This window comes from Sprattus sprattus (assembly GCF_963457725.1).
Source record: "Sprattus sprattus genome assembly, chromosome: 16".
NCBI lineage: Eukaryota > Metazoa > Chordata > Actinopteri > Clupeiformes > Clupeidae > Sprattus > Sprattus sprattus.
Window position 1 is genome coordinate 5,718,387 of NC_137914.1, and position 18,753 is coordinate 5,737,139.

Here is an 18,753-nt window from a genome sequence, read left to right on the forward strand (position 1 = left end):
GAAAATTTGCTATTTAAATGTAATGTTAGTCCTTGTACCGGCCTTTCAATCTAAAGAATGGCTTTTCAATGGTTTTTACAAAATCATTCCTTCTCTTCCTAAACCTCGGACTTACCAGTCCCCATTCTTTTGAGTGAATATAATTTAACATTTATCCAAGTCCCTGAGACATTTGGCTATGGCATAATGCTATTGCCATTAGTATGCCACTGATTTGACACAGCCTATAACAGCACAATCAGTATATTATTATTTCATGGATTTAAAGTTCATGAGCAATCCAAAAGACAGTCAGTAAGTCTTAAAAAGAGACACGAGTAACTAACTGTCAGCATAGGGCGCCATCAGCAGTTGAGAGAATGTGGTTTAACAAAGATAGCACTGGAAACTGCAGTCTTAACCACCGAGGTCTCCCACCCTTCATTGTATCACCTGCTTCAAGACGTGACGTAGGCAGAGACGCCCGTAACCAGGGAGACTGTCAACTGCTGGAAGTAAAGCCATGGTGGAAGCATTTTAGCTCGTTATGCTAGATAGATTTTTTATTCTCCATAATAGTGAAATGGAGTTTCGCGACTTGTGTTGTGTTATGCAATAGTGCAACCATATATGGAAACCTTACAATATTAGCTTTCTGTATCAATTTCGTGACACGGGTCTTTCACGGGTCTTACCTGATAAAAAGAACAATATTCTGGCTAGTTGAACTATGCAGTAACTTTTTTGTCAGACCTGGAGCACAGGACCAAGTTAATCAACAAGTTAAGTTATAGTTGCTGGCTAGCTATCATTAAAACGTTTGTTTATGTTCGTAATTACAGAGGTTAATGTATCTGTTTTGTAAACTTCAGCTCTGAGTTAAGCTGTGTTTTCCTTCACGACCAAGACGCAAAAATGGCTGAGACAATTGGTACAGTTCTTCCTGACCCTCCTGTTTTAAAACGCAACCCCGCCGCTGATCCCAGAAAAATGAGGCGGATAATTGCAGAGGACCCTGATTGGTCTCTCAATGTGGTGCCTCTTTTGACTAACCTGTGCTTGGAACACATAGCCAGTAACTTCGAAGGTAAACCTCTCTAATGCCTTTTCCTTTGTAGGATTTTTATGAACTCACCTTTTACAGCCTACTTTTAAAAATGTACCATAAAATTGTATTACAGCAAAACCCATGCTTGATGAACTCCTGCCCAGCCATAAGGCTTACGTTCTGGAGAAACTGCCCCCATCCTTACCATTGGATGTGACAGCCAATCTGATCTGTGATGAGGGCTACTGGAAGAAATGCTGTGTGGAGCGTTGGGGCCTGGGCGATGTTGCGGCCTATGGGAACAGCTGGAAGCGTATGTTCTTCGAGCGACACCTGGAGAACATCATTGAGCTCTTCATCCCCGATGTCACTGATCCCAAGCTAGTTCTGGACATGGTTCCACTCTGCAAGGACTACGTGAAGAAGCTGAACATCTCCCAGCTCCTCCCTCCCATCAAGAACACTCAGAAGGCAGAAGAGGACGACTCCTCTGACTCAGTCAGTAATAATGGAAGCTTCGATGGACCCTCCATGGACCACTTTGACTTTGGTATCTTACTGAGCAAACTCATCTACCTAGAAGAGCTTCACTTAGTGTATGGAGTCAAAGGATGTGGCATGAACTTTGAGTGGAACCTTTTCGAGTTCACTTTTAGAGACTGTGAATCACTAGCAAAAGCACTTAAGTCTTGTAAGACTTTAAGGGTAAGCTTTAGGTTTAAACTCATATTTTTTCCTTTGACAGAAATGATAATAAGACTATTAATAGCATTCAAGCCTCTTCTTCAAATATGACATTACAATCTGTACTCAGCAGTAGAAACTATAAGCATTAAATGCACAGCATACTATAGGTATTATTTGAATTTTGAGAGGATATTTTCACACACTTTACTTTTATAATGCCTTGGCCTCAAAACAGTCACACTTCGTCTCACCGTTAATTATCTCTTTTTCAATTCTATATTTAGAAAAACAGTACATGTACAGTTAACGACGTAAAATTGCCTTTGGTTTCTGGCATCAGTTAGTCATCCAGCCTTCCTTGAAGGGAACATAATGTTTTCTTTTTACAGGTGCTCAGAATCCATCAGAGCAAAGTGGATGATGAGAAGTGTCGCCTGCTGATGAGCTACCTCCTCGATCACCCGTCTCTGCAAGAGCTCAATCTCTCCCACAACCTCATCGGTGACAGGGGCGCCCGGGCCATCGGCAAGCTCCTGAACAGGAGTCAGCTGCGGTCACTGAACGTCTACGACAACCAGATCCGTGGCCCCGGTGCCCAGGCCTTGGCCCACGCCCTGTCCAAGAACGCCAGCCTGCTTACCCTCAACCTGCGGCTGAACCGCCTGGGCGATGAGGGGGGGCAGGCCCTCGCTCACGCCCTGGCCAAGAACCAGTCCCTGGTCAGCCTCCAACTGGGGGCCAACCAGCTGACCGAGCCCACAGCCTTGGCTCTCTCGCAGGCTCTGGTGAAGAACAGCACCCTCAAGAGCATCAACTTGTCCTGCAATGCGCTTGGACAGGTGAGTGAAGCCATGGGAATTCTCCAATAGCACTAAACAGCTGGGTACTCTCAAAACACGTCTGAATATCGCCATTCAGGCAGGACTTCTAAACTTTGGGACATGTTGGCAGAAAGAGAGGCGATAAGAAAAGCTATAAAGCGGTTGGCAAACAGGTCCCATGATCATGTGAGTCATGACATAGGTTTCAGTCCAAACGCTCCTATGTCAAAACCTCTTCTCAGCACATTACACATTCATCAGATTCATACATGACTGACTTCTAGAAAACTGTCTCGTGTGAGGATAAGGTAATGTGCAGCTCTTTCGTACACAAGATGGCTGTGCTATCTCTGAAACATCCCGGCAAAGCGTTACATTCTATTGGACAAATTTGACTTGGCGCATGTAGGATACAGTAAATATTAGTTTTTGCTGCTGTGCTTTGCATCCAGCAGAAATGTTTGTGCTCTCTGGTAAGCGCTCAGCTTTCTCGAGAAGAACACAAGGGCAAGACTATTTGCTTTCCCACGCTAACTTCCACCTTGAATTATTCATCAAGCAGGCCGATGATGGAAGTGCAGTTTAATGGACAACAAGGTTTTCCCTTTGTGAGGAAGGGTTCTGCTCAGTACAGTACGTTGCTTTGAAACTCACCCTACACTCTCACCAAACTGGCATCAGACAGCAGATGTGAATGGCTCAGTCCTTAAAAAAAACAAGCTAAAATTGTGATGAGTCCCTAATTTACCAGCGTGGCAAAACATGTTATGCAAGGTAACCTGTCCTTGCTGGCTACAGCAGTATCATCATTCCAAGCAGGCTTGCGCAAAACATTGGGTGGACAGGAGGTCATTACATGTAGAGTAACAGCACAATGAGTGATTTCTCGAAACATTTTTCTTAATCTTTTTTCATCATTAGCTTACGTTCAATATTGGGTAGCATAAAAATTAGTTCCTGTTTTAGTGAAGAGGTTATAAAAAAAGCTCAGCAAAAAAGTGGTTCAGTGAAAAAAGATACCCTGTATGATGTTGTATGTTTTTTCCCTTTGCATTTAGGATGGGGGCAGAGTTCTAGAGGAAGGCATGTCTCATAACGTCACCCTGGTGGACTGCGATGTTCGTGTCACGTACATCGACCAAGAGAGCGAGGTGTGCATCAGCCAGATCCTGCGCGCCAACCAGAGCAAGACCCGCAGGAAACACATGCAAGAACTGATCATCAAATGAACCTCAGAGCGCCTGTCTAATATCAGCAGTTATTCATAAAAAAAAACACACAAGGCTTCACCTGGGTCTTCTTCAGCAGTCCTAATAGCCATGTCGTTCTTGTTTGTGTGTGTGTGTGGGAGGGGGGGTGGGGGTGGGGGGGTTCTTAAGTGGTGTGTGTGGCTTAAGTGAGCTGTCAGATCCTCTATTGAATAGGTCCTGAGGGAGAGATTCGTTAACGTCTGATAAATTAGCCCTTCCGCGAAAAAGGTCAGTGTGACTGTGAAGAGGCAGGCGAGCTGACCAGAGGTCTGGGTCTGCTGGATGGGCTGGGGGGGGGGGGGGGGGGGGGGGGGGCAGGGGGGGGGAGGTCGTGCTAATGACATTAGGACCTCAAGGCGTGATGGAGGACTGGGCTTTGAACTGCAATAAGGCATCTCCAGGCAGAGCTAGAGCATCGGTGCAGTGCATTACCTCAAAACCACACAGTCGATGCTCAAAACCAACTGGGTTGGGTTGAGTCAAGCGTTACTGGAAAACAGACCAGCCTTTGAAGGTGTGGTCTGCCCTTTTTGTTTGTTGTGAAATATAATACAATCTCCAAGAACTACAATGGTGGAAAGTCTGAAGGCATGTTACGCAATATTGGCTTCTTACACAATATAAAATAAGGTTTCACAACGTTCTTCCCAATGAACTATGAGGATAAAACACATAAACAGAGAGCAACATTTATTGTAAACTTCATTCTCCAGTAAAGACACAGACTTCTTTATTAGGTTATCCATATGTGAATTGAATACACAGATTTGGTTTTAAGTTGTTTTACCGGTATATGTAACAGACGGCAAAGGCAACATTGTGTTGAAAGTGTTAACATACATACAGACTTGTCATTTTTATTCCAACACATTTATTATTGAGCAATCCATGAACACCTACCAGTGAAAGAGTTAATCTAGTAGAAAATGTCTCTATTGTGTCACCTGATTGTTGGTGATGCTGCCAGGAATGGCTACATTTGAGCAACTTCAGATTAAGGAAGTACAAAAACATGGATGCAAAAATAGGAAATAATGCCGTTTTTTTCCCCCTTATTGATGTTGACACAATGAAATCCTGAATGGTTTACATGCCATTACAATTGACTTTGTAATTATTACAAAGTGTCCATGTGTAATAAAAAAGAGCATTTCTTCATTCACGCTGCACCAGTTCTGTCATGCCCAGAGAAACAGACGTCAAGCTGAGAACATCACAGAATCGTAATGTTGATGGTAAAATAAAAAAGTGCATTTTTTATTAGCTGAATATTTTGCCCTAAACAGCATCAGATGTTTTAGGCTTCATGACCTGTTTCAGTATACAGTATACAAAGACGCACATCTAATGTCAGTTGTCAAATTTTGTCTCCCTTTTTCAAGGAGATCATTAGGCTGTATTAAATGGTTTATTCATTGTTTACACACATATATGGTCTATTCTCCAATCACAAGTTCTTATAATTTAGCTTTTTACCAAACTAAAACACTTTTCTTTTTAAATAAACAAATGATGTGCTGTTCAAACGTGGCACATTCAACTTAACACAAGAGACCACACAGATATTCCTCACACCTCAGTTCTATGTACAGTATCAAAACTCGCCTATCCTTTAATGCCTCAAAATTCTATACAACACCTGATAAAAATGAGCCTTCTCCAAAGAATACAAGGTGTGAAACACAATAAAATGACATCTTGTCACGTGATAAAGGGTTTAATGTTAACAGTCAAAAATAGATTAATCTCACCTTCACCTCTGTTCTGTTTTTTTCCCTGGAATTGCTCTTGTAAAACAAACCAACATTCACCTCACGCCTGAACAGCCACCTCCGATGAAACCACAGAGAATATAATTGTAAACGTGTCATATCAACTGTTCCAAATAAAAATGCGATCAAATACACAGAGACTAGGCTGGGTAGGACCGTGAAGCCGAACCATCTGGAGGTTTGAACGATCTGGAGCTTTTATATAACTGGTGAAGGAATTTGTGTGCTCTATTAATAATTATTCTCTAGAATACCTCTGAGAGTGGTAATTGAGAATTAAGACAATTAAACAATTAAACAATTCCCCCTTTGTAAAACACCAAATCCTTAATAGCTGCAATTTACACATCACAAGGGAACATGCTTAGCATGTGCAGAAGACTTCACTGCTTTAAGACAACCAACACTCTCAAGACATGGGGCATCTAAGCATCATCCATCCCTCTACGACCAGATTGGACACATAAGACTCTGATGATACTGACCAGAGAAATGATGAAGGAAGAAAGAGAAAGAGAAAGAAAGAAAGAGCGGTACAGCCTGACAGCAAGTGCTTTGAGTGTTGCATATCTGCAAATCCATGGCGGAGGTACGTGATAACGTAGAAGAGAACATTTATGCCTTCAACACAGGCAGACATCTTGACTGCTATATTCTCTGAGTGTGTTGTTTTTTGGTAGCTTGAAAATGCTGTTTTTGTTTGTTAAAATATAAAGTTACTACGGATAAGTAAATAAATGGTCAGAGGTATTGTGAGTGGGGAATCCCATATGTCATATTATTGTAATCCCTTTATAGCAGATCAGTCATATATTGTACTACGTTGTTGACCTTCATATCCCATAGGGCATGGTCACCCTATCATTCAAAAATCTTTATGCCCTCAGCTCAACCTGCATCCTTGTGATATGGAGTCTATCGAGGGAGTGAGGTCATAAAAATGGAGGATAGTGCTGATGGAAGGCAAAAGCAGTCAGCTTCTCAGAACTGAAGGTCACGCTCAAACAGATAGCACAGATTTAAAGATATATATATCGAGAGCGTACTGCCTGCCACACACACACACACACACACACACCTGTGTTTTTAAAAGGGCTGAGCCTACCGGTCAGCTGATTTCAGGCCAGTTGCTGGATTAATGCGCTGTCTGTCTTCGCTGTGGTTCTGTGTAGCCTTAGGGCCAAAGATGACTTCCTGTTCGTTAAATCCAATGGAGCATTTATAGGAAGTCCTCAGGTCATGGCCTGTTTCCTCTATATATGCACAGAGTACTTATTCACGACAACCTAAAGGCTGCTGATTGGCTCGTGTGGTTATAGAAATGAAGGTGGTCGGGGAAAACCCAGAGGAGAATAACACTACATTTCTATGAAGACAAATACCTGTCACAAATGCATTAGCTATAAGGTGAGGCTTCACTGTATTATCAAATCCAAATGAGGACAGACTATGCCCCTGTCATTATTTGTCAGTGTTCTGATATTTAAATTTTTGCTAACATGACTGCTATTGTGCACATTTAAACCAATCTGTTTAAAAAAATACATTAAACTGAACAACGGCAGCATTGACACAGCATTCTCTCTCTTTTCTCTCTCTCTCTCCCTCCTTTTCTCTGATCCCTCTCTCTATATCTAAAATGAGCATCTAGGCCTCCAAGATGAACTTGAAGCCTGCAGCCCTAAAGATGAACGTGAACTATTTTTGACCAAGGACTCTCTCTTGCTCTGTCTTCCACTTTCATCAGGATCCCTCTCTTCCTCGCTCTATCCCCTCTCCTTCCTCGCTCTTCCCCCTCTCTTACCTCGTCAGATGGCAGCAGGGTATCAGGTTTGTTATCTGGCTATTTTGTCGTCTGTGTTTGCCTGCCTGGGTGAGGTCTTGGCAGTAATAACAAACGCCTCTTCCGGGCAGAGAGGGACACTGTAAAAGGGACTTTTATGTCTCATTTTCCCGGAATTATAATTTTACACTTGTCTTATGGTGATCCTTGGTTAATTGTGGCATAACATCAGCATTTTTGTCCCCTCAAAACTGGATCTGTCTAATCAAGACGCAATATTAATGTCTAATTTGTCTGCAATGTGGATTTTACATTCATCTTATGGTGGGCAATGATTCATTGTGGCAGGACAAACATCATATTTTTACAACTTGAACTGAACCTCAGATAACTGCTCCCTGACACCAGCGCATGTTGCCCTTGACTGTCCAAAGAAACTGGTCTGGCATCTAATTAGCCCTCTCAATCGCTTGTCTTTTCAGGTCTGTGAGGAAAGCTAAATTATTTTCATTAGAATACATGAGCATCCCCACCCCGCTTGTGTTTTTGTGTGAAGCAGAAGGTGAGCAACGTCTCTAAACACACTCTCCATTCATTTATTACCTGGTCCATGGATCAGAACTTGTAACATACATCTCTAAACACCCTCTTCATTCATTTATTACCTGGTCCATGGATCAGAACTTGTAACATACATCTCTAAACACCCTCTTCATTCATTTATTACCTGGTCCATGGATCAGAACTTGTAACATACATCTCTAAACACCCTCTTCATTCATTTATTACCTGGTCCATGGATCAGTACTTGCAACATACATCTCTAAACACACTCTTCATTCATGTATTACCTAGTCCATGGATCAGTACTTCTTGTCTACCTAGTACCTTGTCTCAATACAAAATAAAAAATAAATCCTAGCTGACCTCAGCCACAGAGCAGTAGGGATAAGAGCATTTTGAGGCTACATGAATCATGAGCATCAGGCACTTAAAAGATTCTCTAAAAAGAGGTAGTTCTATGAAACCAAAATGACACATAAGAGTATGTCGACAGAGAGAGAGAAAAATTACACATAAGAGTATGTCAACAGAGAGAGAGAAAGAAGTGGAAAGTACATTGTGCACTGTTTGCAGATTTACAGCATTACTTGTGAGTATGTGAAAATACCATATGTATCATCATTATTATTATCATTACTATGCGTCACTTTCTGGAAGTTGCTGCAATACACAGAATCATACGTGGAAACCGCAGACGTATCATTCAGCCTGCTTCAAACCATTGGGCCCAGCAGCCTCCTTTCTATTGGATATTGGATCGTTGACACTCAGGTCTAATGATGAGGACAAATGTCATAACACTAAAGTTATTCTGTATTTAACGATCTTAAATCCATAGTTAAATGACACTTTTAAAATAATTCATATAATAATAACAATAATTTTAATAGCAACAATGATATTAATAATAATATTAAATTAATTGACCTCTTACATGCACCTAACTGAGACCTAACAAAATGTACAACAGCATGATACTTTCCCACTAACAAACATAATGCCACAAACACAGCTTCCATCTTCTCTGGTTTAACTCGCAGTTCCTGGGACTGAATGCCATTCATGTAATATTCATCTGTGTGAAATGTCATGTTTATTCATTCCTGTATCTAACAAAGACTACGTGACCCACATCTAACAGTGCTTCTGTAACAAAAGAATGACTGATGCTGTGTGGTGAATTTTCGGTCAGTACCTTAAGTCCTTTCATTATATGTTTTCTAAAAAACATATATCACAGTTCTTAATCAGGTCCAGTAAGCACTGCCTATTTTTCTGGTTGCATTTTGTGAAATTCCACAGTATATGGCTGGAATGACTTAAATCCCTGTCTTGACAAATCCACATTGAGAGAATGCAGAAAAAATACACATCTCAAATTGAGTGAGTGGAAACCAAAACATTCGTTTTGAAAGGTGAATGTGCTTGGCTTCTTTTGTGAATGTTCACTTCTGTATTATCTGATAAAATATTACCTTCTAAAAGCTGAAGCTGATAAGCTGCCCCCTCCGATGAAATACGCAGGCTGAATATATCGTAATACTTGGAAGTTCACCATTATTCATTTCGTCCCTTGACATGTAACTGGACAGAACCTCTAGTCTAGGTGGTAGAGAGTGACTGCAGGAAACCTCAAGCAGGAAGTAATCCCAGGAGCAGCGTACCTGTGTAGAGCAAGTGAACAAGTAACATTCCTCCGTTAGACGCATTCCCACTTCCTCCTTCCTCCTTCCTCTTCTACATTCTTATAAACGCCTCCTCCATTGTTCACCCTCCCTCAGCATGTATGCTTGTTATGAGGAGCGATATGGTTCATTGGACCATGGTCATAAAGACGTCTCCACGCAGGAACCGTTGCGGTGCAGCGAGCGGTGGTCGTGGTTGAGGCAGCCCTCGTTGCGGTGCACAATGAGCACAGGGAAATAGAGGGCGTCCTGGTAAGGCGGTGGGGCCGGCGTCTGCTGCTGGGTGTCATCGCCGGCGCTGGTGGTAGTGTCGGTGGCGCCGGAAGAGGGCGTCGGCCCGGCCAGGCACCGCGTGCTCTCGGTGGGGCAGCCGGGCTCGGTGAGGCTGCCGCCGCTGTGACTCCTCCAGAGGCAGCTGCGGCGCGAGCCGTACAGGCGAGAAAGCGAGAAGCGGCTAGCGCTGAAGGGCAGCCGCGGGCTACCGCCGGCACAGATGCTGAGCGCGCTCCGCGAGAAGATGGACGAGCTGCTGATAGCGCGATGGCAGCGCTCGCAGTTCTGCCGATAGCCGCCGAAGCCCCCGACCCCCCCGACCCCCATGGCACCAGCCACACCGCAGGAAGAGTAGGTGTTGTTGCCACCGCTGCCCAGCGCCAGGTCCATGAGCACGGCCTCGGAGTAGCTGGGCACCAGCTGCTGGTTGGAGCGGATGTGCCACTCCAGCTCTGTGCTGTCGATGGTGTTGACGCGCGGGATGCGGCGGCAGAAGGGCCGCTCCTCGCACGGCGTGACGGGCACGTAGTCGAAGCCGAACAGCTTCTCGATGTGGTAGTGCACGCACGCCGTGTGGTACTCGGTGAGCACGCGCAGCGGCCACGAGAGCGTGAGGGCCGCCGCCGCCCAGAAGACGCCGTGCGACGCGTACCAGGGCACCCGCTCCGGGTTGGAGAATGCGATCACGTACTCCTTGAAGTCCACGTTCTTCAGGTGCATGCCCTCGCGCGCTTCCATGTAGTCATCCAGCCCTTCGTTCTCCGTGAAAAAGCGGGCGCGCTGCGTCAGGTACGAGTTCTCCGACTCCACGTTGGCGAAGCTGAAGCACTTGGTGAAGCGCAGCCGCGTGACGGGGAACCCTTCCAGGCCCATCAGCTGCTTGGAGATGTCCTTCACCCCGCAGTTCCCGTAGTCAAACTCCGCCTCGGCCACGTGCGTGTTGACTCGCTCGTGGTACACCTGCGTGGTGGTGTACGCGTCGCCGTTGCGGTAGCGCGTCACCTGCCGCGTGCGCCTCACGTAGTGGTAGCTGATGGCCTTCCACCAGATGCAGGGCGTGGCCTGCTGCATGCGCTGGATGCGCTCCGACACGCTGTCCGCGTCCACCTTGAGCTGCAGCTCGTTGCGGCTGTAGCAGTGCCAGCACTCCACCAGGTGGACCACGTAGAGCACGACCAGGAAGGCCAGCGGGATGTAGATGTAGCCGTTGGAGCAGGGGCTGTCGTGGTACATCATGGACTTGCCCTTGTAGGCGCTGTCGAAGGAGAGCCGCGTCACCGTGGTTACCTGGCACCAGGCCATGGCGCCCACACAGCCGTACATGAGCAGCGACAGCACCAGGCATTTCCAGTGTGACTCTCGGCACAGCGACTTGCTCAGGGACTGTCTCACGGGCCGCTGCTGCACAACGGAGAGAGAGAGAGACAAAGGAAACTAAGATTACACAAATTAAATTAAAATCAAATGAAACAGTGGCATCCTCGTATGTGTTGATAGACACTGTGCTCACACAAGTTGAGTTACAGTACAGGCTTTGCGTGGCATTGTCCCATTATCAATGACTAACCATTTCGGGTTTCTGTTTAGGTGGGATAGCATGTCTGGTGGAAATCTCGACCGGGTACTGCCAGTCAGGTACATGTGTCCTGCGGTAAAGCACTGTGTTTGACAGACTGTTGCTGCACCGAGAGAAAGGCTAATAAAACTTTTACATCGGCCTTGTTTAAGTGGCTCACCGATTGGCATAGACCACCTCTCTCGAAAGGCTCAGACATCGGCGTAAATATAAGTGGGTTACATTTTTTCGTTAGCTACATGAGGCAATTATAAGTGGCTTACGAGCTATAAATGGCTTAAACGCGATATAAGTGGCTTAAATTGACACATGTATCCGTGGCTACTGTATGCTTATCTGGGTTAATTGACTCTGTACTCACACAAGTAGAGTTACGCTTCACCCTTCGTCTCACCATAGATGATCAAGGATGTGGGGTTGTGCTTCGCCTGATACCGCGTGTCTGTTGTGCATTGGTAGGCTACCTCAGTAGTGTCCTACAGTGGAGCCCTGTGCATTTGTAAGATACCTCAGTAGTGTCCTAAGGTGGAGCCCTGTGCATTGGTAGGCTACCTCAGTAGTGTCCTACAGTGGAGCCCTGTGCATTGGTAGGATACCTCAGTAGTGTCCTACAGTGGAGCCCTGTGCATTGGTAGGATACCTCAGTAGTGTCCTAAGGTGGAGCCCTGTGCATTGGTAGGATACCTCAGTAGTGTCCTAAGGTTGAGCCCTGTGCACTGTAGGACACCTCAGTAAGATACCTCAGTAGTGTCCTAAGGTGGAGCCATGTCCATTGGTAGGCTACCTCAGTAGTGTCCTAGAGTGGATCCCTGTGTATTGGTAGGCTACCTCAGTAGCGTAGCAGTAAAGCCTTACGATCCAGCATCACAGAGTAGCTCTAAGGGCCTAAACACTCACTCACTCACAACATTCAAGTCCCGCCTCAAAACGTACCTCTTCACCCAAGCCTATGATCTTCCCTATCCCTAGCCACCATTACCCAACTGCCTACACTTCTACCCCCTGTTACATATCAAAACTCTGTTTTCTTTTTGTGCTGTGTATGCTTGTGTTGTCCCCCCCTGTCTGTAATACCCCCCCCCCCCCTTTTTTCTTTGCCTGTAAATGTAAATGTCTCCTGCTTGTACTGTCCCCCCCCTGTCTGTACTACCCCCCCCCCCCCCCCCCCCCCCTCCTCTATGACTCTGTAATCTGCGACTTTGGGTATCTGATAAAGCGCAATACAAAAAAAAAAAAAAATAAAGATATTATTAAACACGGTCAGGGATTGGACAACTGAACCCACGGCCACTAGTGAGTTAAGGGCTGGCTTTAATCTGGTGAAGAGTGCTGGCAAAGGGTGTCACCAGAAGCTCGTGGCTACACCTACACCTGCAGTAGGCAGCCAGTTTGCTGACAACATTGCTGCCAGTATCAGGTAGTAATCGATTTAGATTCGATTCGATTCGATTCGATTCAACTTTATTTTCATTGCACAGAGTACAAGTACTGAGACAACGAAATTTAGTTTAGCATCCAACCAGAAGTGCAAAATAGCAATAAAAGTGCAGAGTATGTGCATATGTAAAGTGGAATAAGTGAATAAATAAGATACAGAAAGAGTAGGTATGAAATATTTCACGGTGATGTCAATGCTCAGGTCCTGCTAAGGTGGCACAACAGCTTCAGTATACTGGTGGTGTATTAGTAAAGCATACGTACAAAGTTTACTTGAGACTATGAGGAGACTTCTTCCTGAAAACAGGGAAAAGCCAGGAATGGATGAGCTGGCCGTAAACCTCATGCTGCCTGACCACAGCCAGTTGGTCATCCAACCATTTGGTCAAAAACAACGGCAGGAAGCAGCATATCCTCCTTCGGAGCCTGAAACATTTGCAAACTGCTGCAATTGCAAGCGATGACCCCCGGTCCTGGCATTCACAGCGGTACAACTCTTGAGCGTATAACTGTTGTTATTATTGGCAGACCACTGAATCAGCAAAGTACTGACACTGCTGAGCTTAGGGAGACACCTTGGCAGCAGCTTTTTTTGTTTCTTGGGGGCAGCAAGGCCACATCAGCACCATGCCAATCTAGTGGTGCTTTCACACTTAACAATCTCTTTCCTTGATGGCTGCTCTCTGCTCAAAGAAATGACTGTTCAACTACTATGCAACTGCAGCTCTAATAATGGCCACTGTTTGAGGGTCCAAAGTGCACCTCTTCCGTCTCCATCACTGCCATAATGTGTGGAGGAGTCGATTGGAGGCATTGCCCTCGTTTTATCAGATGTGTTCTTTCATTGTCAGTTAGAGAAAAGAACAAAGTGGGGATACACTATATGCTATATACTAAATACTGCAAATACTATATACACTATACACTACATGTACTATAAACACTATTCACTGTATACAGTATACTATATACACTATATGCTATATACTAAATACTGCAAATACTATATACACTATACACTACATGTACTATAAACACTATTCACTGTATACAGTATACTATATACACTATATGCTATATACTAAATACTGCAAATACTATATACACTATACACTACATATACTATAAACACTATTCACTGTATACAGTATACTATATACACTATACACTACATATACTATAAACACTATTCACTGTATACAGTATACTATATACACTATATGCTATATACTGTATTGCAGGGTGGCTATGTCCTCTTTTTGCCTCACTCAGATCAGCTTGTCCATTGATAGAATGTGCAATACCACTTGAAGGGAAGTATTATTGAGTTTCTCTAATGCGTCACTGAAATGCCATAATGTTCACTTAGAGAGGCACGCCTTCCATTTAACACGGAGGCAAATCTCAGTGAGCAGGACGTTTGGTTTCCACTGTCATGCGATCCGCCAAACGCACAGCTCCATTCCTCACGGTTGCACTCCGACAGTCTTTACAGCGAGGGATATGTGAAATGAGAAGATCCAGTTCTTAAGTGCTCCGGTTATGCCTTATGCATGACTACAGCGCAGAATGCTCACATCTTTCGCTCGACAAAATCAAACACAACCGCCACAACCCCTCGTCCCTCGCTAACACACTTTGAGGGTGTTTTATGAAGGATCATCTCTAAAGGGCCGTCTCAGGTAGGGAATGTTTCCTGAATTCTAGAACGGAAAACTACAGTGTGCAGCTTGAGCCGGGCCACAGCTCCTGTAAGGCGTGCACAACATCCAACCACAGCCTCTTTGAGCCCATGCCTTGATAACTCCCAGCAGATCACATCAATGGCATGCTCCGCCACGGGGGAACCATGGCCACAGGCAGTCTCTGGAGAGAAGGAAAGGACGACGTTTCGGCCCTTAGGCTTTCTTCAAGATCAACTGTCAGTTTCCCAGTTGTAAGGATGGGAGGAGCACTACTGCAACGTCCCTCAGGAGCATATGAATGGGCCCTTAAGTCCAATTAGGGGGGAATCTGCTCTTAATTTGAAGTTGCTGAGGAGGATGCTTGGCAGCATTTGTGTGTCATTGATATTTAGGTGTTGTTGAGATGAGAGATGATCCTTCACCGTAGGAGAGTGGGAAACGTTTTTTCGAATACTTTGTATGTCTTGACATTTGAAGCATTTGACAAATAAAGCAACTTTGACTTTGACTTTGACTTTTGCGGTTGAGTTACAGAGTTAGTTTGTCCCAACATTAGTGCTGTTAGGATGCGAGTGAGCACGAGAGAGCGTATGTCGGGGGGGGCTGTGTGCTTTTAACATGGCAGCAGGCAGTAAATAATAGATGTGGTTTTGCCATAATAACCCTCCCCACCTTGTCACATGCTCCTCCCCCCGAAGCCCACCCTGCCATAACTCCCAAAGGAGAAGAGAGGAAAAAAGAGGGGGAGGAGAGACAGTTTGGGAGCGAGGGAGAGAGAGAGAGAGAGAGCCAATGAGAAAGAGAGAGGGAGAGGGGGAGAGAGAGACCTTTCCCGCTAAATCAATACATTTTAGATGACTCTCTGTTGTCTATTATGTTACGTGTTCGTTTTAGATGTTTCATTTCCCAACTGACAATACTACAATACTTAATGAGTAAACAGGCTATTTACATACACAGAATGTATTCATTTAGAATGTTTCGGTTGGGTTATATGAACAAATAGCAAATGTAATCTTTATATAGACTCCACTGTCTTGAATGTTATAGCCTCGCTGTAATGCACTTTATCTTTAAAGTACAACGCACAGAATAAGCTGCACTATTCCATACATGCACTTTCACATTGCAACTGTGTGTGATATGACACACCTGATTATTTTCAGGTCAAAAATTATTTATCTAAAAAACACAACACGTCTAAAAATAACGTTTGAAAGCCACATCTGAAAACACGAGGGGATTAGTTGGATGGAAGTGAAGAGTGGACTCGTCCCACTTCCTATGAGCGCATTCAGGTTCAACAGCAAGCATGCGGTCGAAGTACTGTGGGTTTACTTTAAGCAATGGCAGACACCACAATGAGATAATGCTATTGTTTTTCACTTTTATGTTTCCTGCCGCCGGGCTCCCTTAAGATGGCACATTGGGGAAGTAAAATCTCCTTTGGGTAACAGAGCTATCCGCTTTGAAATGCACCCGTGTTATGTTGAGAGCTTTAGTGGATATCAGTGGATGAGCTGTATTTCATGTGGCTAAGAACTGTGCTATTGAAGGCATATTATATTCTAAGATTAAGAGTAGCTATTTGCCTATGGGAAGGGTAAGGACATGCAGGGTTACTGCCTTTCGTTCACATTGTTAGGCAGATAGGCAAACAAACATAATTAACATTTGCCAAAGCTCGAGTGTTCACTAACTTCATAGCTGGAAGTGAGGGCATGTTCAATAATCTATTTATAGCGACAGTGGAGCATATTATGTGGCCTCTATCAGACCTACTAAAACAGCAGTGACTCAGGACCTCCCAGCCTTTGAAGGAAAGAAAAAGATGATACAAAGGAATAATCTATACGTTTGAAATTTGGAGACAAAGGCAGCTATAGTCTATTGATGGCAAATATGTACAATATTATGCAAGATACTTTTTCTGGCATAACGTATAAAGTTTATTGTGGCGTAACATCTTCAGTAGTTTGGGTGGGTTGCTGAAATATAAGCTGTAGATGTTTTGTAATGCCTCTACATTGTTGTTTAGTTTATTCAATCCTGAAATCTTGACCAGCCCCTTCCCCCCCCCTCCCCTCCCCATTTTTGTTTCTATACTGCCAGTAATTCCCTATGCATCGCATAGTCTTGATATTCCTCTCCCTGGGAGCCATGCCCCCAATATATTTCCCATTCATCTTCATATTAATATCGTTCAGCCACTATGACTTACTTACGCAATCCCAGCAGGTCCTGTCAGCATCAGTCTTCTACTGGCCCCCTTCAGCACCCATTCACATTCTACTGGAAGACCCTTGTGTCACACACTACACTGTATCACTCCAGAATCCAATGCTGCATGCCCTTACCAGCATAGAAAGGAGATGGCATGCAATGTCTACTCCACATCCACTCTCATGAAGTATGACACAATTCTTTTTCTTAATCATCCTACTGAGTAATTACACTTATATGATTTGTATTGACAGTAGCTCCCCAGAAAAACATTTCTATTATTTATTATCTGATGAAGCATGGAAGACAAAGAGAAAATGCAAGACATACTATTTGATTTTTAATGTTGCTGACGGAAAGACAGCCGACAGACACCTAAAGGATTTGAAATAAATGAGCACAGCAATAGGCAAATGAAGCGGTGGGATGAACACAGCGCCTGAGAACATAGGAAAACATGCCCTGTCATTGCAATATTTCATGGCACCGTGAAGAGGTCTCTAGTCGGAGACAGAGAGATGTCAATCAATTTGATACCCACCAGGGAGCAGGCATTTAAAGGGGGTGACGGGGGGAGGGGGGGGGTGGCTGCATTTCAGTGGCTTAAGGGAAGACAAACAGACGGCACACACACGCATGCTACACACACACACACACACACACGCACACACACACACGCATACAAACAAACACATGCACGGAGGCACTCATACACAAACAAAATGAGCATGAGCTCACACAAAGGGTGGCGGACCATTAACTGGTAGACACCGATATGAAATAGGCTATCCTATCCCTCCATTTCTAACCGCTATTCTTTTGATAGACCTGTGACTGGACTAACATGCCTCGAGATAAAAACAGTGATTAGGTGTCTTCATCAAAATACCACGTTTAACTTACAAATGCACGCCTAGAATGTCATGAATGAAGGACGTTTAGAATATGTGTTGTCCAATTATGTGTGTTTTTACCTCCTCACGGGGGCTCTCCGCGTCCACCTCGGGAACGGTGGTAGTGCTGCTTTCACTCGCTGTCGCAGCCGATGCCGGGGACATGTTGATATTATTGGTAATAGTAGAAGCGCATGGGTCACCTTAAGACCAAGCTCCAGATTGCAGCGTAAAATAAACTCGCCATGCATCATCCAGGATGGGCAACTGTTGACTCAAAAAGCCTCAAATCGTTCAGCGCAAAGCTCCTAAAATGTCTCCACGCGAAAAACATCTCTGACAAAAGCACAAATGTGACCGTAGTTCATTCACATCGCCAGCACTACGTGCCTTTTCAAATCCATTATCGCCGCCAAGCTCTTGGGTGAAGAAAAATCCAAGCAGCAGAGAAGCAGGTGCAGCTTTTTCTTCATGCCGAAAAAAATGGGCGATATTTCAAGATTCCCTGATAGAATAGTACAGCCTGATAGCCTGAAGAACAATGGCCTGGCATGTGCAAATAACGAGACAGCGAGTGGAAAATAAACGAATTAGCAGTAGGTGAACGGCGACGTCGTTGGCACGCACTGAGACCACATCCTCTCGGAACAACGGCGACGAAACGCACTGGGAGATGAAGGAGTTGCGTTGGCTGTATATGTTCCTCTCCTGCGGGAGAGGAACGTGACCTTGTCCATGCGCCCTGGGTTACGCACCCCTCGGTAGATGGAGGAAATGTAATGTTGCTGGCTTACTCGCATTCCAAGTTTTGTGAAATATTGAGATGTGAGATGTGTGTCTATTTTTTTAAACAGAAGAATAACACTGAGAGAGACCCCCTTTGAACAAAAGCTGTACCCCAAAACAAGTGACCATGCTGGGGCACTGAGAAATCTTCGACTCTATTCAGTGTACATCACCATGAGACCTCAGCAATCCAACATCAAACCGCTCCCTCTACACTGGATTTACCACTGTGCACCAAACATTAGACCAAACAAACACTGTTATCCCCTGTTAGCCCTTATATCCAGAGAG

At 44.6% G+C, this 18,753-nt stretch overlaps 2 protein-coding genes across 2 annotated transcripts; one reads left to right on the plus strand and one right to left on the minus strand.

Moving 5' to 3' along the window:
- Positions 1 to 894: 894 nt before the first annotated feature.
- drc5 (dynein regulatory complex subunit 5) lies at positions 895 to 3,764 on the plus strand (the record flags this gene model as incomplete). Its single annotated transcript, XM_080854479.1, has 4 exons — positions 895 to 1,066; positions 1,161 to 1,732; positions 2,104 to 2,553; positions 3,594 to 3,764. 4 exons carry the CDS (start codon positions 895 to 897, stop codon positions 3,762 to 3,764), a joined length of 1,365 nt encoding a protein of 454 aa, XP_080710605.1.
- A 5,966-nt stretch (positions 3,765 to 9,730) lies between these two features.
- tmem151ba (transmembrane protein 151Ba) lies at positions 9,731 to 17,841 on the minus strand (the record flags this gene model as incomplete). The annotated part of the gene is made up of 2 exons (XM_080854265.1): positions 9,731 to 11,263; positions 17,758 to 17,841. 2 exons carry the CDS (start codon positions 17,839 to 17,841, stop codon positions 9,731 to 9,733), a joined length of 1,617 nt encoding a protein of 538 aa, XP_080710391.1.
- Positions 17,842 to 18,753: the final 912 nt, after the last annotated feature.